At 36.4% G+C, this 24,266-nt stretch overlaps 1 protein-coding gene across 1 annotated transcript; it reads left to right on the top strand.

The window, feature by feature from the left end:
* The first annotated feature begins 19,336 nt into the window (after nucleotides 1–19,336).
* Nucleotides 19,337–23,646, top strand: LOC146146722 (FUN14 domain-containing protein 1-like). The gene is made up of 4 exons (XM_083387463.1): nucleotides 19,337–19,463; nucleotides 20,438–20,585; nucleotides 21,520–21,715; nucleotides 22,875–23,646. Exons 1-4 carry the CDS (start codon nucleotides 19,433–19,435, stop codon nucleotides 22,950–22,952), a joined length of 453 nt encoding a protein of 150 aa, XP_083243589.1. The 5' UTR covers nucleotides 19,337–19,432; the 3' UTR covers nucleotides 22,953–23,646.
* Nucleotides 23,647–24,266: the final 620 nt, after the last annotated feature.

Here is a 24,266-nt window from a genome sequence, read left to right as displayed (position 1 = left end):
TTGATGCATAAAGAAATCAGTGTGTGACAGGGGTAGGCAACCTACGGACGCGGACCGGATCGGCTCGCTAATGTAATTCATCCGGCCCGCGGCCTCTTTGGACAAACTAGACACGAGTCCATTACAAATACTTTTTGACTATTTTAAATATAGGTAACTGTGTAAAATTTTTACGCTCTTCGCGCGAATGATATTTGTACGTCCGCTTCGTTTACGTTTGAGGCTGTCTTTTGAACTAGATCAGCACTTTTTTACCGTTGAACAAAAATGCTGACAAATGGGTTGCGGACAAACGGAAACCGTATTAAAAAATATTGGACATATATTTTTTTTTGATTTTTGTTTTTTTTTAGCAATGTAATAAAAACTTGCACGAAATTTAAAAGAAATGCCAGTATAAAAAAAAAATGCTGAATTTGGAACTTTGAGACAGGTCTAAAATTAGACGGGGTTTTTATAGGCCAGCCAGACATTCGTCTACCATTGCTGGTCATTAGATTGGCTAAGAGCATTAGAGCAGTGGTGGATCCAGAGGGGGCACCTGGCCATGCCCAAAAAATATTACATTTGACAAATTTCAATGCAAACACACTTTTTTCGTGCTTCGCGCGAACTTCTTCTATCTGTTTTATTGTATTTTAGTCCCTTTGAAGTAAATCCGTTTATATCAAAAGTGGTATTTATATCATGGCATATTGCGCCGCATTACTAATATAATCCAATTCTTACATAAATGCTTGTGTTTATAACAATATGCGATTATTTTATGTGCCTAAGCCCATTTCGATTAAATTGAAAGTTTTGCCAAATCAAAACCTTATAAACGCATTTTTTTTCGCGCTTCGCGCGATCAATCTGCATTTAGGTTCCATATTTTTTCCACGAGTTCGTTAGACAACAAAACATCTTTTTAAGATTAATTATGTTATGCCGTTACGATTTGACAACTTTTTAAGTCACCCCTACAAAAATTTAACTTGCGGCCGTGAGGAAAATAAGACTGTCAATGCGGCCGCCAAGAGCTAAAAGGTTGGACACCCCTGACCTAGACATAACGGCAGCTAATGTTGTGCTCTTTAAACACGGCAAAAGTTTTCTCGCACAGCAAACATACTACTGCTTTTTTTGTCTAGTTGAGTGAAAAATTACTTTTAGGCATCCAATCCTCGCGAAAACTTTACGTTTCTTAGCAAAATCCATGGAAAAATCCTAATTCTAAATCTAATTTGAACCCAAAACAAAGAATCTAACAACACAAGAAGTAAGAATAACTCACAATCACTATTATTTGGTGTAGTAAGCGTAGTAACTTCTGGCGGATTGCGGCAGATTGTCGCCGCGGGCCACTATGTCATGTAAAACTGTCTGCGGGCCGCTTAAAATCCCGTCACGGGCCGGATCCGGCCCGCGGGCCGTTTGTTGCCTGTCCCTGTTTTACAGGATATACTAGATGGATAAATACACTTGGAGTTTTATCTAGCATTCACTTAATCCCTTATCGTAGTAGACTTGACACTTAAGGAATTGTTTTTAAATGACGTCGCTTGATTTTAGTCTTCTGGAAAAATGACTTTAAAAAACTTATTTTTTTGGACAAATGACTTTAATTGACTTAGGTTTAGAATTAAGCCAACGCTTTTAAATGATTCGACTTGACTTAAGTATTGAAAAAATGTCTTTGGTTGAGAGCTTTTTTGTTTATAAAATTTGTTTAATTTTCCTAATTTCGAACATAAAACAATTTAATTGGTATTGCGTTTTTGTCATTTTGAGTGGAGTTATTGCTTATATTCGGACAATATTACTAATTTTAATAGCTTAAAGTTTTGACTTGACCTAACTACGACTTGTTCGGGACATTTTTTAATTTTAGAAAATACTTGACTTGGACTTAAATGACTTTTACAACACTAATGTGTAGTTAGTGCAACCAGTTCTTTTAATTTCATAAGTTTGATGAAATGTATACCGAATGGCTTCAAAGGGAAATTACAGAAATGATTTGGCCCAATCAGGTTTGTTGGAATGTATGCAAGGCAAGGAAAGAAAATTATAGGGTGAGTTTCGAACTTAAGACCTCGATCAAAGCGGTATCGTTTGGTGAATTGTCTCTAAAACCTCCTATATATTTGGGAAAAACCCGAAATAGACATGTTGTTTAATGATAAACTCTTAATGGTTTATGACGGTTATAATCCTGGGTTCAATTAAAAAATCACGAATCACGGATTTGAAAAACTTTAAATATATAAAAGAATAAAATAATTTTCTGCGCACTTTGTTTGTTTCCATTCGAAGTTTACTTCGAGATTTACATAAGTTGTATTTTGTTGATTAGCCTACATATGTTTTTTATGTTAAACTGTGCTTGCATTATTTAGTATTTCAGTACCGTAATTTCGATTTTGTTATTTTGTTATAAAACTTTCGAGGAATATGGCAGTCAAATGTTATGTACTCAATCCATTGCTATGACGTCATTTAAAATAGTTTTGCCTATATCAAACGTGTTTCTTGTGTCGTTCTGCAGGGTGTTAGAGGTACGGCAAAAATATCCAACAATTTGAAAAACATAATGTTACTTTCAGCGAAAATATACACTTTAAACTCCCTTAAAGCCTAAAAATGAAACTTTGGAAAAAAATACCTCTGCTCTATACATTTGTGAACTGTATATATTTGCTGACTAAGTGTTACACCAAAACAATGTGTATATGTGAACACAAAAATGACGACCGTTAAACACTCTTTAATTGCGTTGAATCTGTCTGCCTTTACCTAGATGACTTTGTAGGTTTTATAAATATATACTTATGACGCGTTTGATATTTAGTTGTTTGTGAGTTTGTTGGTCGATGTATTTTGATATTATAGTGCAATATACCGGAATATAAAAACACAGATCTTGTGTGTTTTATTTTAGTTATTAATTTTGCAATACTTAGTGTTCGTTTTTATAATGGTCGCCATTCTTTCTGAAAGCTTTCATTTCGTGCACCATGCAAAGTTAAATCGGTTATAAACGTTGAATAAATCACTTAGCCGCTGTTCAACAGGATAACAAACAAAAAATACACAATTAGTTTCAATGAAAGTAATTTGCCCGAATGATTTTAGTCAAGTCAAGACGTTTGGTCTAAAGATTTAATTTAAGCCAGTTCGTTTTAAGTTAACCAAGTCATTTAACAACATATCAACGAGCACTTGTGCTCTTAACAAGTCATTAACTCATTTGAATAAGCTAGGAGCGTATATAGTCAGTCATTTGTCGATTTCTATAAACACCTGTGCAATGTAAGCCAATTTGGATTCGCTGTAGCGAACAACGCACTAACGGCTATTATTGCCAATGAGAAATTCTCCATGTACTCTTAGCACTTAAGGTGGTCGCTGAATAACAGCAATAAACTAAAATACCTTTATTTTTTATTAGATTGCGATTAAAGGCAGGCAACCAAAACAAAGCTGTGTAACTAAAAATACTTTGGGGTCAGAGCAGATACCCGATACCAAGAGACAGTATCGCTACTCGTCCGATACTAGGGTGGTATCGGTGCCGATCCGATACCAAATTAATTTGTGCAGCTATATTTTGTGATCCAACGTTGTTTTTTTCCAAGGCAAAAAATATAAATAGACAACCTGGCGCAAAAGCAAATTTCGACCTAATTATCCTAATACCCGAAAATCACTACCATTGTACTTTTCAGTTTGACCAATTTCACATTTTTCAACATACAGCAATGACGTCAACGCAGCGTTTTCACTTAAAAAAAATAAGGAAATTCTGTATTAACATAAAATGTAACTGAGTTATCCAGCAATAAAGCATTTTTTGCATAATATCCCGGAAAGGGTTTCCGCGTTTTAAGTTGATTTATTTTTTTTATTTGAGCTTTGTAATGACGTCATTTGGTATCGGATCGCGGTACTTTTTGCTCTTAAGTAATTCTATCTACTTTATTCGGTGTTTGTGAGTAATATATTACTAATAGGTTGTTCTACGAGTGTTAGACGTCATTCATCCTGAAGAAGGAGACTTGGATAGGTTGCCGAAACGTTGGCGAAGAAATATAATTCCTAGAGGTGCTGTTTTTGAATATTATTAAGCCTATGGTAGCAACAGTTTATATAATCTACTACTAAATCGAATCTAATTTGTAAATTGCTGGTGTGTTGTAATTTAATTTCCGGTTGTACCAACTATGCTACGTTGCCCAGCAGTATTTTTAGTCTCTTCGTCGGAACAAGTTTTAAGCCACGAGTTTTGAGGTTAATTTATAAAGTCTTTGAAAGGTAAAACTTGGTTCACCAATCTTTGGCAAAAATATTCGTGAAATAAGGCTCTTTAGTCTGAATTAATTGGTAATTTTTAAAAAGGAATTTCTGGTTCATACTTTTAGCTTATTCTAATCTAATTTTGAAAAACTGCAAAATTATAATTTTATTTCTAATTCAATTTGCAAAAAATTCTAGAAGTCCGGATACCGTTATGGGCCTACTGTGTCCTTTAAACCAAAAGAGTGTTGGTTTGTAAGAACGCACCTATTTATTTTTTACAATGAATATCACCCGACCAATAAGTTTTGAAAAAAAGAGATACCAAATTGGGCTTGACTGTACATATTATTGGCTGTAGAAAGTACGATATCGCGACACCAAAGGCCAGGTTTCAGTCATTGTAAGAAATCGTTCATGTGAAACGCGATGTTGGTTCAAAGATTTAGACAACAGACCCGTCGTGAATCCGATACTTTTGCTTTAGAGCAGCGATTCTCAAACAAGGGTTTTCTATGCGCTTACCCAGGATTCGTTAAATTTGCGTTATAATTAATATTATACTAAAAAAACGCTTGTGCTTTATTTGCTTGGCAGATTTTTGCCACTTATACGGGGTTTTACCCCACTGGGTAAAACAGGGATTACCAAACTATCGCCCGTGGGCCAGATCTGGGCCAACTAATCCGGTTCATAGCATATTTGCTTAATGAAGACGAAGTAAAGTTGAAGTTGAATTGCTTCGACTGCCATTTAAAACTAAGGATCGAAAAAACTTTAAGCTGCATGACAATTTAATACGGCTCACTGGAGTTGTTGTTGCATAGGTATTTGTAATATATTTTCTTCGTGTAACAAAAATTTAACAATTTTTTTTATCCGGTCCGCGATCCTAAATCTTAACAGTTAATTCTGAAGCGCAATACGCCGCAAACAAAAAACCTGCGCGCGAATATCCAATGAGCATTGCGAAAGAGAGGTGCGCAAAGCGAGGGTAACCCCCGTTAAAAAGGTATAATTCCTCATTAATTCTCATTAATGAAAAATGTTTGGTGATCCCTGGTGTAACGATTAGGTTCCGTCAGAAGACGAGACAACTTCAAATTTCTGTTCGACCTCCTGGAGAGTCGAACTCTGGATTCGGAAGTGGAATTCGGGTTTATTTTGTTTGTAGTCTTCCGCTCGCTGAAAGGTTCCAAAACTTACTTGCTGGGCGTCTGTAATGAGCAGTTTCCGGCGCAAACCTCTTACTCGTTAAGCGCGTTAACTAAGTTTACAGCCTATACTTTCACAGTAGTAATTTCAAAAGTTTGTTTTGTTGTAAGCTGATTAATGCAATGTAAGAGTTTTGCGCAATTTTTAGATTACTGGTTTGTTTATTTTTAAAGATACATTTGGTGTCTCCTGAACCGGTAATGACTTGTTATGGAACATAATGTTTGGCGGTTGCAGTAAGACGTAGTAAGAATATTAAAGCCCATACAGAAGTAGGTGTAGTATTTTGTGAACGTTTCAAATAAATCTTAAATTATTGCTGGAGGTTGCACTTAAACGCAGAATAAATATAAAAGCTTAAACAGTAGGTGACATATATTAAACGTTTCGAAAAATTGTTTATTCCTTGAATAAAAAAAGAGAAATAAAGAGTTATTCGAAACGTTCAACATGTTACCTACTTCTGTGTGGGCTTGATATGCTTACTACGTCTTATTTTGGTATTTTACAAATAAAGAGAACGTTGATGCGTAGTAGCCAAAACTTTATACCAAGTTCAATTATTGGACATGGTTTTTCTTGGATAAATAAATAACAATTGTGATTTAATATTCATTTACTACCTTGTCATTAAGACCGATCAAAACTTTATACTATAGGCGGACACTTATTGAACTACACACTTATTTGACACTTATTTTAACTAAATAGGCGGCACTTATGGGGGAGGTATCGACATATCTATATAGTCGCATTTTTTTTCGCGCCTTCAAATTACATTGATTTTTGCGTTTAACATTTGGCGCGATCGTAATAACAGTTTGCTTGTTCAACCGCAGCTCAGCGCGCCAAAACAGTTCCTCTTTGGAAGCGGGTTTACAAAGAACCAGGAAACTACCGCTGTGACAGTCACACTTTGGTGTTTGCCTGTTTGCGCACAAACTGAAAAGTGAGCAGTTGTTTGGACTAAGTAGTAAAGAGTTGCTGATAGTGTGTGTAAGGCAAACTTGGACAATTAAGTAATTCTAGCTACTTAATTCGGTGTTTGTGAGTAATATACTACTAATAAGTTGTTCTACGAGCGTTCTACGTCATTAACCCTAAAAAAAGAGACTTTGATAGGTTGCTGAAACGTTGAAGTTCTTCTACGAGCGTTAGACTCCATTTATCCAGGAGACTTAAATAAGTTGCTGGAAACGTTGGAGAATAAACAAATTCCTAGAGGAGCTGTTTTTGAATATTATTATGCCTGGTAGCAACAGTTTATGTAATATACTACGAAATCGAATTTAAATTGCAAATTGCTGGTGTGCTGTAATCTATTTTTCGGTTTTACCAACTATGCGACGTAGTCCAGCGGCATTTTCAGTGTTGTAAACAAGTCATTTTGAAATGACTTAAGTCCCAGTCAAGTCTTTTTGAATAAATAACAAGTCAAGTCCCAGTCCAAGTCATCGGCTGCCCAAGTCAAGGCCCAGTTAAGTCACAGTGCGCTTTCTACTACAACGCTTACTGTTTGCCTTTAGGAATGCCTTATTAGGATTAATAATCACAAAAATGGCTGAAAATATGATAGAGATTACGTTTACCGGAATCAAGTTAACAGGAAAACCTGCTACTATAACCGCCACTGGTGCTGTCTTAGCGGCTGGCTACTGTCTTGTCAACCACAGGACAACTCTGCCGAGATTGGTGGAATTCTTTAGGACACATTTCGGCGGATTTGTGAAATTTGGCAAGGGAAGCTTGCTGGTGACTGTGGTGACTGAAACAGCAGAGGCGAAGAAGGAAATGGTGGAACAAGCCGCATCGGGTAAACTTCTAACTGCTCTCAATAATATGGAAGGCTTGAATGCTGAAGAACGTTTCGAGAAGCTGGAGATTGTTGAGTTTCACACTGAAATAGTGACTTCTCACAAACTGGAGCAGATTAAACTAGAAGCCCGAAGGAATGTGCAGAGCGCGTTGGAGCACGGATTAATGGTAAAAAATGATTTCGTCTATTAAACCTGTGATTTTATCAGTGGTGAACAACTAAATGCAATGCTATGAATATTCTTTCCCAGATATTGCCATGCCAGGTATATTTGTCATTCGATAGGTATAATTCCAATCCACGGTCTCATTGGCCACTGGGCTGAGAAACCGAAGTAAAAAACAAACTTTGGCTACGAAATGGGAGCAAATACTCTTTAGACTTTCCTGTTTAGGTCAAAGTCATTCATTATTAAGTTCTCCAGTCATTTAAAACAGAAATATATTTCTCCACAAAATAAGCTATCACCAGTCTAGAAAAAAACAACAACAAAACAATGCAAACACGCAAACTGTCTGGTAGCAATTAAAATAAAAGCAAGAAAGGACAGTAGTTTGTGGGTGACTAGAGCTTATAACTGTCTGACTTTTAAAAAAATTATTTGTGCTCACTAAATCGTGTAGATCTGGTTAAAACGTAACCTTGTATTTGTATTCGATACAAACTTAACAGGAGGAAACACTAATCGAGCATGTTGAAACGGAAGAAACGTCGATGAACAAGACAACACAAACCAAAAAACGTAATCGCTTGTTTGCACTTTATAATAGTTATCTTAGACCAACATTTTGGCTGTCATCCGACCCAATAAAGATTTTAGGGCTTTAGAGACCCGAGTTTATTTAAACATATATTAGCAATGTCTGATACTACTTATAATATTCCAAAACATGAGATAATGTGCTCGGGTCTATATATTTAGTCATCACTAACCTGTAGTTAAAAATTAATCGTGTAAATGCCATGATAACGGTTGTTAAATTGTAATTTTCTGACAAACAATCAAACGTCAGTCTAAAATATAAAACTCCTGTAGTTAAACTTCGTTCGGCACAAGTGTGCAGGTAGTTAGTATTGCGAGTATAATTGCTCTCTCTTGCATGAAAATCGTCGGTATGGTTCGACTAATTTCGGCGTTTCTTGAGGCACTCTTTGGTACGGTTACAATCAGTGCTTCCTTTTTTGTAAGCCGGTACGACTGCAGAAAGACTATAGATCGCAGTTGTACATGCTCGTATATTTAATAGCTCAGTAACAGTATATGTGTTTAGGTGTGGTCAAAACACTTCGGAAACACCAACCTCCATCAGAAGCTACCGCTGAGGTAAACCCCAGAAATAGAGTGCCGTCCCAATTTCTTTAGTATTTTTAGCATTATTTTCACACATCAATGCCCCGAAAGCCATCGCAGACTCACCGGGTCTGTCGATCAAAGATTCAAGCAAGACAGGCTAGAAAAACAACTAGCCTGCGCTGATGTTCGAACTCACGACCTCGACCATACCGCGGGACCGTCGTTCTTCCAACTATAGGCTAGACAGGCCTACAGAGAAGCAAATCGAGAAACAATCGTACGCCAATGCTTGTTACATTCTGTTAGTGCAAGTAACTTTAGATTGAGGGGGACCTACAGTACCATATCATTGTTCAATGATAGAATAACATTAATAAAAATTAACAATTAAAACAAATAAATGTAATGGAAAAAATACACATGGTCCATCAAATTCATTTATAATAATTGAAACACACTAACACCTTGATAGGTGGCCGTAGGAATGTTGATATTCAATTTAAAAAATCGTATAGAATGTAATTTAAGCTTTGTATGTGTATTCACCACAGAATCTGGCCCTCCAACAGAACACATAATGCCGACGATAAAAGTTCTAAAATTTATTAATAAAAGCTTGAGAAGCGCACCGCTCCGTTTTAGACCATGCTGACTGATTTTTGTTCGAAGTATGTAATTTAGTTTAATAATATTGGTTTAGACAAGCAAAAGTGAAACGAGTCATCAGACGTTTTCTGATCAACCTTCGAAGAAAAGAAAGCTGTCACCTCCCAAAGGTATGCTTCAAGCCAATTGTGGCAGCTTAAACAGCTAAATCGCAGTGGTTCTCAACAGGGGTGCCGTGGGGCCCTGTGTCATTTCGATTGCTCGAGGTGCCGCTAGGTATAAAGAATCTGATTTTTTCTCAATTGGGAAGCTTTTTGGTGCAACTATTTGTGTATGATTAGAGACCATTGTATGAAATGACATTTTCCTACATGTTTTAAATTGATTGTGTTGTTACAATTCCATTTATAGTGACATTCAGTAAAATACTCAACAAAAATTTCAGTCGGGGTGCCCTAAATCTATTTAATATTTTTTAGGGGTGCCGTAAGCCATAAAAGGTTGAGAATCACTGCGCTAAACTAATATAACGAGATAAATGTATTATCAAAACTATCTCGCCGACATAGAGCAGAACCTATCTTAATTAATCTAACTATATAAAGCGATTGTAGTCGGCCACCCAAACGAATTAAACAGCGACACAATTTGGAGTCGAGACCCATAGGTTGAGGAGTTTGACGACAAGCAAATACAGGAGACGGCGTTTTAAGCTCTATTCAATTACGAATTATAGTAAGGCAAACTTGTACGGTGATATTTTTCGTTTAAGTATTGTATTTCCAATTCAGATTTTCCGGTTGAAGTATGCTCCCAACCACAGAAGTACTGTTTGGAGGACATCTTTTATGAGAATGGTATTTTATTTTGCAGTATAGACATTATTAAACGACAGTTGAATGTTTTTGATGTGTATGATTAATTTTAAAATTAAATTTCTATGATAAATCTAAAGCAGTGGTCGGCAAACTGTGGGCCGCGGCACAAATGTGGGCCGCAGAGCCATTTTTAGTGGGCCGCGAGGTACTTTTAAATAGCTTAGTTTTATCGTATTGTTGTGAGCCGCGCGATAGCCGTACGTTCAGCGCATTTTATTTTAAAAGTTGGTGTGGCATAGGATTTTTAAATAGGCTCTGCTTGGAAAGGTCCAAGTGCCAAACATGGTTCTTGGTTCTGAGAGCCTGTCGAACTGTATTTTTTGCAGACTTTAACTATATGTGAACAAAAAATTTTCGAACATCGCGCGTATATTTTTCGTTTAATACAGGGGTCGGCAACCTGACCTCGACTATATAATAACTTACTTAAATCCAAGTACAATTAAAAGCTTTTTTGTTGTTAATGCAAATCTGTATCAGAACCAGCCTGCCAATATACTTCATCCGGCCCGCCGCCTCTTTGACAAATGAGACACGAGTCCATTTTAAATACTTTTTGACTATTTTAAGTGTGTAAATGCGAAAATTTTCGCGCTTCGCGCTAATGATCTTCATACATCCAGTGTGTTTACGTTTTGATGCTCTTTTTGAACTAGATCAGCGCTTCTTCACTGTTTCGCCGTGAAAAGCTGCCAAGTGCGTCGCGGACAAACGGAAAACGTATTCAAACATAATCGACAAATATTTTTTACCCATTTTTTTTTAAATGTAACAAAAACAAGAAATGTAAAAGAAATACCGGTATAGCCAAAAAATCGCGCTCGCTTCGCTCGCCAGGTCTGCCCCCAATGGTTAACAAACAATAAAATAGATTAACTATTAAACTTATCGCGTTTTCTCAAAGTAGTTTCATTACACTTTTTTAATAGTAGTAGGGGGATGACGACGTGTGGACTCGAATTTTAAACCAAGTATACGCTTTTTTCAGAGAATTTGCGCCAAGACTTTACTGCCTCCTTAAAAGTAATTATAAACACGTTTTAAAAGTGCAAAAAAATCCGAGGCCCACCTGATTCACAATTGTTACAAAGTTGTAATAACACAAAATATCATTTAACATATGTTGTGCGGCCCGCAGAGACCTTTTTGAGTTTGGTTTTGGCCCGCGACTACTACACAAGGTTGCCGACCCTTGTATAAGGATTTGAATAACCTATCCAATGTTAGGATTAACTCTGCATAAAGTTTTGCTCATTTCAGCAACCTTATTTGGCAAAAACCAACTACAGTAACTTAAAAATTGAGAGAAGTGTCATGAAAGAACCACAGCTGACCGCAGCAGACAACGCTATGGTTTTATTGCGACGTGGCCTCGGCGCTTTTCGGTGGCATGTGCGGTTGCCCTCGCCTTTTCGGGAAAAAGCAAGATGTGTAGACAATAGACATGGTAGCGTCTTTCAGCGATATTCTTCATACCGGGTCAAACTAGGAAACCGGCCCACTGTAGAGGCTAACCTTATTACTTTTTCGTGCTTTCAAAAGGTCTGTTTTTCGCGTTATTTTACAAGAGTTAGTTTATTCGTCCAGCCGATGTTATTTTTACCTGAATTATGACGTCACGCAATGGTATACTTTTGTGACGTCATATCTGAAAAAAAACCATGGCCCTCCTCAAACTGAAATCCTAGATCCGCGCCTGGTGTTCTATACGTCAGAATATACAATGCCGAAAGTTAAATAAGCAAGATTAGACTTATTTTTTAAGTCCTGCCAAAAAAAGCAGTCGTCAGAAACAGTAATTGAGACTGCTACGCCAAGTGTGGAAACAATTATTACATCACCTTGTGTGAGTAATTCTATTCCTGAGGATCAACAAACCTATTAAATTGGGAAAACAAACGAGGTTGGGTTTGTGCTCAAGCACAATTCACAACTTACCGATGCAGAGAGATATAGATTTCTAACTACCAATGGTCCGAAAAACGTAGCACTTCTTGGTACTGTTAGACAAAGTCGTCGCAAATTTCTAAAAGTATGGCTGGAGGATGACAGGTTTTCGTCTTGGTTAGTGTACACTAAACTATCTGGTGTAGGCGGTTTGTGCAAGATATGCATTGTGATGCAAGCACGTCTAAAGCATGGACATCTTATAAACGCTGCTTTTGTCCAAAAACCATGCATTGACTTCAAAAAATTCATTGAGAAGGCTGCCTACCACCGGGATACCGTTTACCACAAAGAAGCCACTTCTGCTGCTAAAACTTTTGTCATAAGTATGTAAACTGGCCAAAATGTGTGTGCGAGCTTGGAGACAAAATATGCTGTAAAAATGAGAGAAAATAGAAATACAATGGCTTCAATTGTTAAGACTGTGATATTCTGTGCCTCAAGTAACATGGCTTTGCGCGGACATTCCCAGGATAAAGGAAATTTCGGGAATCTTCTTCAATTTCGGATCGACGCCGGGGATGAAGATTTAAAAAAGCATTTTGCTGGGATGGCAGGAAATGCCAAGTATACAAGCCCAATGATACAAAATGAAATTATCAGTGTAGCCAGCAATTTGATAGTGCAAGAAATAGTCACCGAGGCAAACAATTCGTTTCTGTCTGTAATAGCTGACGAGTCGTGCGATATTTCTGGTAAAGAACAACTGAGCATTGTTTTAAGATACATCAAAGGTTTCAAGGTGTTCGAGTGCTTCACCGGTTTTGTTGAAATGAAATCTGTTTCTGCAGAATCAATTTCGTTAAGTATTTTAGACCATCTCTCTAGGATAGGAGTGGATGTCGAAAAACTTGTTGGACAAGGCTATAGCGGCGCATCAACAATGGCAGGTCACGTGAGTGGTGTACAAAAACGTATTCACAATAAGTACCCCCGCGCAATATTTGTGCACTGTGCTTCTCATTGTTTAAACTTGGTCATCAATGACCAAAGTAAAGTTCAAATCATTAGAAGTACCTGTGATATTATCAGGGAGACTATTCGTTTCTTCAGAGAGAGCCCTAAAAGGCGCACAAGTTTGGGAATTAACATTCCTCTGTTCTCCCCAACCAGATGGTCCGAGAAGTACAAGAGCATCCGAATCTTTAAATGTAACTTCAAGCGTATTCTTGATGCACTTGGTTTTTTGATGAGAGAGGCAAGCAGTGAAACAAGGGCAAAGGCGTTTTCTTTAAAATCTGCTTTAGAGAAGTCCAGTGTTACTTACGCCGTGTGTTTGATTGGTCGATTTTCGGCATAGAACCATTAGCGCGTAAGCTTCAGACTGTCGGAGTCAGTGTTCTGTAAAGAGCCTTATTTCGTCCCTTCAGAGCGTTGTCGAAGAAGAACGCATGGACTTTAACATTTCGTCGAACATTTATAGTGAAGCTTGTGAAGTAGCTGGTATAAAAGAGCTGACAATGCCCAGAGTAGTCGAGGTACAGGTTTATCGTAATAACGTCTGTGCTGAATCGGCTTTACAGTATTTTCATCGTTCAGTATATCTCCCATCCATCGATGGTCTGTTCTGCTCTCTCAGGGAACGATTCAATGAAAACCCACAGTTTTTCGCTTTGCTATCAATCCTCCCTCCTAATAAACCAATAAAAATAGATGAGATTGAACGCTTGTACTCTTTGGATAACCTTGATAGCGAAGTAAGCCTGTGGAGATATTCTTTGGGCCCTAAAGTCAACGAAGAATGCTTAAAGAAGCTTTATGTGAGCGCTCAAGATTACCCAAGCGTTAGCGCCGCATTTCAAATTATCATGGCATTACCTGCAACAACCGTTTAGGCTGAGCGGTCTTTCGTGTATGAAACGCGTTAAAACATGGTTACGCTCAGCGATGACTTCCGATCAGCTCTCAGATTTATGTGTGCTTCATTGTCACCGTGAAAGGATCAATGAAAAGATCGATCAAGTTGTAACGAGCCTTGCTGACGGAAAGCGACGAATGGACTTTTAATCGTGGTGTCATTGCTAATTTGTTAATTGTAAATACTTATTTATCTCTTTGAGGTAACAGCTTCAAGTTATAAACTATAGTTTGCCTATTGAGCGTGTCTTGTCTTTTTCTGCATCTATAGGCGGTGTCACAAACAAATACTCTTACTAGTTCAAGTTCAAACTTTTAGCCCCCCCCAAAAAAAATTTCGGCTGGCTACGCCACTGGCTGGTATCTGCTACCGAAACGTCGGTTTATACTTCGTTTACATCAGAAGAGCGATTTCTATCTATTGATATGTTGCCTGGTGGAGCTAACTATATTTTTAAAAATTGTGTTATTAAAATGTTAGAATAACTTTTAATAAGGCGGGCCTCTTTGCACTTAAAAAGCGTTTAACTACATTTAAAAAGGAAGTAAAGTGTTTGGCGCAATGTTTGGTTTAAAATTCGAGTTCACACGTCGTAATCCATACTACTAATGCACACTGTAGTTGAACTACTTATAGATATATTTTACATTATAACATGGCAGTGTTTTAGGCATCAGTTAAGGCGCCATGTAATATTTAACCTTAAAATTAAATATCCTGAAACCGTCACCGTTTTCCTAGTGGTTTTACGTAGTGGGCCTTCCATATCTCAGAATAGAGTACTTGGGGCCGCTACAAAAAAGTTTGCCGACCACTAATCTAAAGTGTGCAACATTTTTTTGGGTACTTTGCTATTACTACATAACACCTTAAGTTTCACGGAAATATATATTTATTAAAATTATTGATTTTTTCTTACCATAGACACTAGTAATCCAGAGGAAGCCTATGCACGAATGAACAGGATGTACAATTCGCCTGCGCAGATGGCGGAGGCCAATTTTCACCTCGACTATTACAGCGTACTTATGAGGTTACGACATTACGACAAGGTACAGCAAGTTAGCACGAAACTAACAGCATTTATATACGACACAATCGAAGTTAACGGAGAGGGATTGCAAGAATTTGCATCACAGCTAAGCGAAGAAGAGCGTTTTATCGAAGCGATTTTTTTCTACACTCTTGCAGCGCAAGCTTACATGGGACAAGATAAAGACAGGGAAAGGTCGGAAGGACTGGTTACATGCGTTGAAGGACTGACGGCTGCTGCTATCAACTTTAATGATGAAGAAACAGGACAGAAACCTTACTTGAAAGATAATGTATTTCCCCTGATCGAAAAAGTCCAATTAGAAATCTCTGGAGCTGGCGCCGACAGGGTTCACCAGGCCAGAATGAACAGCAGTGTAGGCCAGTTTGAAATGGAGATCTTCAAACGCCGCGATAAAGCACTGAAACTGCTGGAAAAGGCTGCACCTGTTCTCCAGGCGTCTGATTTTTACCAAAACAGCGGGGATTGTTTCCAGATGATAGGGACGATACACGAAAACATGTCCAAGTTCGCTGACGCAATAGAGTCGTTTAAAAAGGCCAAAAATTTCTTTAAAAAAGAAAAAAGGCAGCTCGACCCTGACTATAGTGAGAACATTGAGAATGTGTCGCAAGACATCAAGGACTGTAAGACATCCATCAAAGAGTGTGCTCTACGTTTAAAGGAAATAGGGCAGAGTGATTCCGGGCATTCGATCAAAGATCTATAAGATGGATGAATACACATGGCATTCCATACAGCATTCGCCTATAATTTCTATATATGAATGCAGTGCTGGTGATATGAACGGCTCAAACCAGAAAATTTTTCATTTTTCTGACATTTCTAAAGCGTCTTGTAATCAAGTTTTTAAACACTCAAACTTAATTTGCTCTGCCTATGAAAAGGGGGGTATGTTTATGAAATCAAACAACATATTGGCAGTAGGTTTCTGCTTGACAATTACTCTTCCGATGACGCGTATATTAATTATTAACAACTTAGAGTGTTTTTGTAAATATTTGGCCTTGTACAACTGTCGCTAAACTTTTTAAACCATCTTTCTTGTCGCTGATTGTTGCAGCTTACTTCATAAAACAACGGCCTAAAGCAGGGGCGGGTAACTTATTTCGTCGGCGGGCCGGATATGGTAAAATGAAGGGGGGGGGGCCATATAAAATTTCATCAAAATTTAGTTTGGATCTGCATCGGACAACAATTCAGTTGTACTTTATCTTCATTAGATAAATATGCGGGGGGGGGCGGTTTAATGAACTCTATGGGCCGCATCTGGCCAGCGGGCTCTAGTTTGGTGACCACTGCTTTACTGCAACACTGTTTTATCGAAAAAAAGAATTACGAAGACAATGAAAGACACATACACACACTTGTATCTTGGTCGACTGATTCGGTTAATCTGTCAAAGGCTTCCGGGGCACTAAAATAAAGTGGTAATTGTCACTTTTAATCGTGATTTTTCTCGACATATTTTTTTAGGTTGATTTTCGTTATTCTTTAGTTTTAGCAATCGATGCATGTAGTTTAATTTTGTATGTTTTCCTTCATTTGGTTGTTGCTAGGTGCACCGCATAACAACTCCGTAATATGGATCAATATTGTAGCCTACAACAGGAGTGAAACTAGACTACTAGAGGAAGTCGTCAGGCCAAATATATTTTCAAATTTTACCATGATAGACACTTTTTTACGCTTTGAGTGAACTTCAATCCATTTTTATATAACCATTTTTTATATATTTTTTATAACACATGCTAGTATTAAACTTCTTTTTAACATGCTGTGAAACGTTGTAGCCTGCATATCGCGTTAATTGTAGATGAATGTTCAACGCTTTTTGGTTATAATTATATCCAGTTTTCCGCATTATTTGCCGCGCGCTTCCATTTAATTGTATGCGTGTTGCCTATATTTTTGGCTCTGTAGTGAAATAATCCAGAATAAAACAGCAGAAAACAAAAAAGTTGTGAGTTTGGCCAAGTTTGCGCGGACTATAGGCCTACATTTTTTGCGGTGTTGTATAGCCTACTTTTCAAAAGCCCATATTTTTTAAATAGCTGTTTCTTTTTTGTGCTGCCAGTGCGATAGGCGGAAGCATACAAGTAAATGACTTTAGCAGTGTAGGCTACATCCACTTTCACTGGTGCAGACGATTCACCAACCGTCGTCGTAATGGCTTGGGTCACTAAATTCATTTGGGGATGTCAGATAATATCAGATCGGGGCCAATACCCGTTGCTAAGTGGCAGTCCCGATCTTATACCAAATACTCTAGTTATGTTTTTGACCTTATTTCTTGCAGTTTTCGACGCAGGATTTTGAGAAATTTCGCTTTGAGATTGTATATTGACGAATGTAGGAAATGTGAATTATAAAATGCCTTTTTTACTTTAGGTGCCATTTTTTTTAACTCTACAGTTTACCAAGTAGCCAAGTAGAAAAACTTTAGAATAAAAAAGAAAGATTAAAAAAAAGACGAAAATAAAACAGGAAAACGGAACTTTATTATTAGTTGCGAGTTTGTTATAATGCATGACATTTAAAATTGACTTAAAATTCACTTTTATAGCTTTAAACGTGATTTAGGACAGTGCTCCGCAACCTTTTTCCACTTGACGATCGACAATATAGACAACAAAACCAAATATATAAATCAAAAACAGCTCCTCTGGTAATTGTAATTGTTAACCAACGTTTCGGCAACCTATACAAGCCGCCTTCGTCAGGGTGATTGACACTGAACGCTCGTACAATAAATGGAAAGCAAAAAAAGGAAAAAGGCAGAAATACACGCGAGCAACAAAACGATAAGAAAGTAATTAGCGACTGCCTCTAGTCCTTCAGCAGGTGCTTGTAGCATGCAGAAAGCATCACGTCGTTTTGACGTTCATGGTGTTACCCTTCTTATGAATATTCCACGATTCCAAAAATAATCTTTTCCTGTAGTCTGATTCTCGTGCTATTATTGAAGCGCCACCAAAATCAATTTGGTGGCTTCGGGAAACAGCATGGTATGAGAGTGCAGACTTCTTTGCGTCATTATTTTTTTAACCAAATATCTTGAGCTACCCAGAAAAAAGAAGCGATTTATGATTAAACGCGCCGAAGGCGCTGACAATTTGACCTTTTACGTTCTATTATCTGCAAGTTTTGTGGTTTTACGCTCTTTCTAAAATATCCTAATATGGCCAAAAGGACACCAGCCATGCATAGACCTGAAATTAGAACAACATCAACGTCCAAATAAAACAAATTTCAGAATCAGACTAAAATAGAACTATAATATAGGCCTACCTATAATTGTAATAGCGTCTAAATCGAAATAAGTCCTAAACCCGTCGGGAAAATGCCTAAATGGTAAGAATAAGGCCAATACATCTCTTTACCTAACCTCTAACCCCACCCCTAAATTCATCACTAACTCCCCAAGTAATTTCAACCCTAACTTAATTTCTTACATTACTTATTACCCACCAATAATACCAAACAGGAGCAAATGGCTCGATGCCAAACCATCCGAAGCCAGACCGATTGCTCCCCAAACGTACCATACCCTCTTAGGCCTTATTCCCATGAATTTAGGACTTTTTTCCGACATGTATTTTTAGAAGATTTTAAATTTTAATCTGTCGTTAATATTGCTGCGATTTTGGCTTGGTTATGACGTTGGCCTAAATACTATTATAAATTATCTTGCATCGGCTACTGTTACTTTGTAGGCCTTATTGTATGGTCCTAGCCAAAGTCCAGAAAACATTAAGGTTTTTATATAAAAAAAATACGTGACAATTGTGAGCTGTAGTCCTACATTTGTGCCTATTTTATTTTTTGCGACAGCAGACAAGGTTAATTTAACAATCACAAAATGCCAATAATACATTTACAGTGATATTTCATTATGGCTTCGCGCGTTGATAATCTCTCTTTCCACTTTGTAGTCTACCTTTTCCACTTTGTCAAAGAGATCTCTTTGACTTTGTGTAGAGTTCGAAAAAAATATATTCATACTCTTGCTGTATATTTATACCCTTGATAGTTGTGTTAGTTAAAAAACTATTTTGAAGTTCGGTTACCGGCGATTGAACGTAACATATGTTTTAAAAAAGTTTTAATGATGAAGGAAAGTTCGTAAAGTTACATCTCAATTATTGCATAGGGTCTAACTCTAAATGCCTGCCTTGATGTACCATTTTTATGTTAATTCTATTGAAAAAAGTACCCTCAAAAACACAATTACAACCTACGGGAACGTCGCGGCACACCTGGCATGGTCTCGGCACACCGGTTGCGGAGCACTGATTTAGGATATACTTTATACGTTTTTGTTGGAAATAGAGATACATTTGATCGTGAGTAAGAATTCTATGTACAGCTTTGCATTTCGTTGAAAACATATAAGTCCAAAACAGTGGTTGTGTTAAATTCAAGCGAAGTAAAATCACAACAAAACAACAAGAAATTGTAAACCAAAGTGAATTATTTCTGAAATATGACGGATGATGAACAACCCATACCAATAGGTAATAACTTTTTAAGTTTTTTTGGCGCTGGTCTAGAATCCTATTACATTTTCGGCGCTCTTTCACTATTGTATGTAAAAATTAATAAAAAAAAAAAATATCTTCAAATGCCGCATACCACAACACATATTGTTTAGGTTAGTGTGCGGGTTAGCGTTTGGTTTAGGGTGGGTCAAGTTATTATTAATAATGAACATAATATTACTTGACCCACCCTCACCCAAACGCTAACCCGCACCCTAACCCAAACAATATGCGTTGTGGTATGCGGTATTATGATTTTATTTTTTTTTGCATAACTTTTCACGTACAATAGTGAAAGAGCGCCCATTTTCTTTCGGGCGTTTATATTGCTAACATTATATGTGTTAGGGTACAAGTTTGGGTTGGTCCAGAATTATAACTATATTTATTCTTCCATATTTGTTTCATCGGCGCTGGTCTAATATCTTACCACAGCGTTCAAAAAAATATTTGTCCTCACATATTTATGCCTTCCTTGTAATTTGAACTTTGACAACTCATTTCATTAACTGTAAAAAAGTGGTAGGATTCTAGACAAGGGCCCTTTTTTGGCTTGCTGGACTTGTCATTCACTGTTGCTATGTTTTTGCACTTGTAAATAAACTTTGACATTTACAATGGTTAAATTAATGCAACAAAAATAAAAAAAATAGATATTCAGATTGATTCATGAATTTTTATTATGCAAATATTTGTTTTTTGAATATTTTACAAGCTATTTACCCGGACGAGAAAGTAGTTTAGGCGCTTGATGGATATTGTGTATTAAAACAAACCCCTATAAAACAAAATAGAATGGAAAGATTGCAAACCAGGAAATGAAATTTAACAATACCACCCCAACAAAAAAACTCACAGCATTTTAATAAAAATAAAGAGTAAATAATCACTGAGTATGTGCGATTATTGCAAATAGCCACTTCCTAATTTGCTGTCTATTTTTTCAACAGCCAATCCAATCGACGATGTCTACGAGTTTCTTGACACTGATGAACTGAACGAAAGGGCCTCCAGCATTCTGGAGCGATACTTTGGGGCAGGTGCACTCGTGCAATACAAACCTGCAACACAAATTGCAATTGGAGGGGCAAGTGGGTGGTATGCTAACCTTGTACATTTTATGTTGTGTTTGTGCATTCTTCTTACTGTGTTAAGTATTTTTACTGAATACTTTTGGGCATATAATGTTTTTAATAATGTAATTGGAGGGTAATTATGGCAAAAATTGCTTTTGCTAATAATAATTATAATTGTTTAAAAAAGAATATCAACTTATTAAAGAATGCTGGGAATGCAGCAAATTTATTTTTTAACATTGAATAAAACTTTTATTATCTAATTTATTCAAATCCTTATAAAAAAAACTTAAATTCTGATAAAAGCATATTGAGTTTTTGTTTTTATATTTTTTGTAGTTATAAAATCACTTCATGTTTCTTCAATAATTTTGAACTAAATTGTGTTCATTAACTTTTTTTCGCAAGGCTGTGGTGTGCATTTTTAAAATTTGCGTTAGATGTAAGTTTTTAAAAATAGTTGCATACCTCCAAAGGTCTTTTCTTGTCAAAAAGAGGTTAGAAAACAAAAACTCTGGCTGTATGGAGTCTTCAATACCTATTGTCGCAGGGCCGTTTGGTATAGACAAACATTTCTTTCCATTCCCTATTTTACCTAATTTTATTACAAAAGTGTATTTTCTTAACATTTAATAAAACTTTTAATAGTTAACTTAAAAAAATCTTTAAAAAACCTATGGCTTGATAAAGGAAGCTGTTTTTAATTTTTTTCTTCTTATGTTTGTGATAATAAAAAAACAGTACGTTTCTCTAATAAAAGGGTTTTTGAAAAATATGCTCAATAACTTTTATTTGCAGGGCTGTGGTGTATATTTTTAAAAATACATGTGAGTTCTTAGAAAGAGTTGCATACCTCAACTCCAATTTGGCTGTCTCTCAGATTTTATGAGAGCTTAGCAAAACAAAACCTTACAAAAACTCTGGCAGTATGTAACCTTTAATACATATTTTCGCAGGGCTGTGGGATACATCTTCAAGAAAGTTGGAAAGTTTGCCGCTTCCGCAGTTGGAGGGGGGTTGCTGATGATACAAGTCGCCAACCAGTGTGGATATATTAAGATCGACTGGACCCGGGTGAATAGGGATGTTGAACGAAGAAGAAGAAATTTGCCAGCTGGAATTCCAAGAGAAACGCAAAACGTTTTTATAAAGGTGCGTTTGTTTTTTATATAATATTTTATGTTATTTCTTGAAAAAAGAAAAGTTTGGGAGGTGAGACCTTAATTTACCATTGACTTTGATATATCTTTTTTGACTGATACTCATTATTGATTTTTTATGTTTTTACCAACCGATACCAATTATTTATCAACCCGAGATACATTAATATCTTAAATTAATTCAAATTAGTTTCAGTTTATCTAACTATTCAACTATACACTATTATTTCACATATTAACTTTGTATTATGCAAACAATATAACTAAAATATGTTAAATCAAAATTACCTATGAAAAATGAAAGCAAACGACAAACTGTAAGTTAAAAAATCATAAAATCTGTTTTTAAGAAAAGGTTTTTAAAAACTTATTGTAAAACATCTGTCTAAATTTAACATTATCGCAATATCTGTAGGAGTGCAATATTGTCTGACATTATCGGTAAACCAATATATCAGATGCTTAGATTTTGCCACTGTGTCGTCTTACCATGTGGCCTTTTAACGATTAACCAGAATTAGTTGACTGACAAAAATCAATGTGGCCATGTCCCCCAAAAACTGGATTTTTTGTCTATTATAACTACAAGTCTACACCCCCAAACTGTTTTTTTTTTTCTATTTTAGCTAGCATATGTGCTAGACTTTTGCGTGCTCTACGCATTAATATCTAGGTTTTTAGTATATCTAACCCTACTTTTAAAAACAGTTTTTGCTTAAAGGCATCGTGGGTCTCATCGCACACTCAAAAATAAAAGTTTTTGCAACTTAAGCGATATAAAGGCTTTTTTCGCTTTGTGTGAATCAATATAATCTTGCTTCTGCCTTTTTCCTCCAACCTTAAACTTTACCAAAATAAACAAACTCTAGAGCTGTGATGTTCTTTAATGAACTTAGTGAAGTCACCGCATGACCAAACTTTGTAATGTAATGCTGGAGTGAAACACTTTTTTAAAAGGTTCAGGTTTGGTTTCAAAATATCCGGTTCGACTCCTAAATTCTCAAAAAACGTTGTAGGTTTGCTTACGTTTCGGAAAATGTGACCCAAGACCGGTTCATAAAGTTCGGGTTCAAATCGACCCACTGCATATAACACATACCCAAAGTAAAGAAAAAGTAGTTTTAATCAACTGCTATTTTTTGTTGTTTTAGGCGATGGATTTGGCAAAACAAAACGCTCCAATATCGTTGGGTTTTGCAGCTGGGGTTCTTCTTGGCATCTCAACCTGATGTTTTAATATTTACCTTGCATATATTTTTTTCAACTGCCAGATTACTTCTGTTTTGTTTTTGTCTGTAAATTTTGCTTACTTCGTATTGTTACTTGATGTACTTTGGTGGATGTTTTTTGTTTTCCGAACTCTCATAACACGGCACAATTCGTGGTTTAGGAAGGGGGTTTTAAACTGGGGTACATGGACTACTATTAGCGGGTTCATGAAGGCCTATTTGATATATTGCTGTATTACTTGAAACATGGAATGAAGAAATAAGTTTCATTTAAAAAACTCTTAATGGCGCCTTTTCCTTAAATTTATTTAGAATTTACTTCTGTTTTACGCTTCTTGGATCAAAACACCAACACCTTGATGTTCTTTAGAGCTGCTTATTTTATGTGATCAAATCCATGCCGACCCTGTACCACGCAAAGCTTGAAAAAAGTTAGATTGTCCGTATTAAAACAGTGAAAGGGTGTAAGGTTAAGGATATTCTTAGCCCATGCTTAAATAATCTTGCGGGTAAATGTTTTATTTTTTATCCCCCTAAACATAAACCATAGATGTGTGGTATATTATGAGGCATGGAAAAAATATCTGCGCTTGTTACCTTTTTATCAATGTACGAATGTAGTTTGGAAAGGTTTTACGCATAGTACAGGGTTTTGCAAACCTTTGTTTTGTTCACATAAGCCCGACGAAAATTTTGCATTTCTGCGAACTAGTATTAAGGCCTGTGATACAGTTTTGTTTAAAATATGTTGATGCAACATTCAGAAATCACTAGAAACTTAAACCAACAAAGGACAAAAAACATGAAATTATTTTTTAATCGATTTCTTTTATTATTTTGGTTTTGGTAAACAGCGATATCTTATCAAAATGCCACGGTATCAAATAAATTTTATTCAAACGCGAACGGAGGAATTACCACTTTTAGTTTTGAGAAAATATTTTACTTAGATAAAATTTAGTAAAAGTCTTAGTAAATTTAGTAAATATGTTGTTTTTCAACTATATCGTTAAAAAAGTAATAATTGAAAAGACTAGAAAAGATGATTACCGTAGGTAAACAATGGTACATTGGATATATTTAAAAGCGCTAATCGAAACCAGTCAGCCTAATCAGGATTGCGGAGGTTGTCGTTGGCCAATACGACTTCAGAAGGGCTTATTTCTAGAATAGACTTTGTGTAAATTGAACCTTAATACTTTTTACCATACACTGGGCCGGATTAAGGTTTTCATGGACCTGGGGCTGTGTGGTAGGCAGAGGCCTATTGGTCATTTTCATTCTGTCCAACCAGAATTAACATGAAATAGCATT

Source organism: Ascidiella aspersa, chromosome 4, assembly GCF_963924565.1.
Source record: "Ascidiella aspersa chromosome 4, kaAscAspe10.2, whole genome shotgun sequence".
NCBI lineage: Eukaryota > Metazoa > Chordata > Ascidiacea > Phlebobranchia > Ascidiidae > Ascidiella > Ascidiella aspersa.
Note: the sequence above shows the minus strand (reverse complement) of the source record. Positions and strands in the feature narration are given on the sequence as shown.

Bases quoted from the DNA above. Each gene is read 5' to 3' on its own strand.
- LOC146146722 (XM_083387463.1), top strand. From the start codon at position 19,433: ATGACGGATGATGAACAACCCATACCAATAG. The intron at 19,464-20,437 runs GTAATAACTTTT...TTTTTTCAACAG, and splicing joins TGAACAACCCATACCAATAG to CCAATCCAATCGACGATGTC. The intron at 21,716-22,874 runs GTGCGTTTGTTT...TTGTTGTTTTAG, and splicing joins CGCAAAACGTTTTTATAAAG to GCGATGGATTTGGCAAAACA.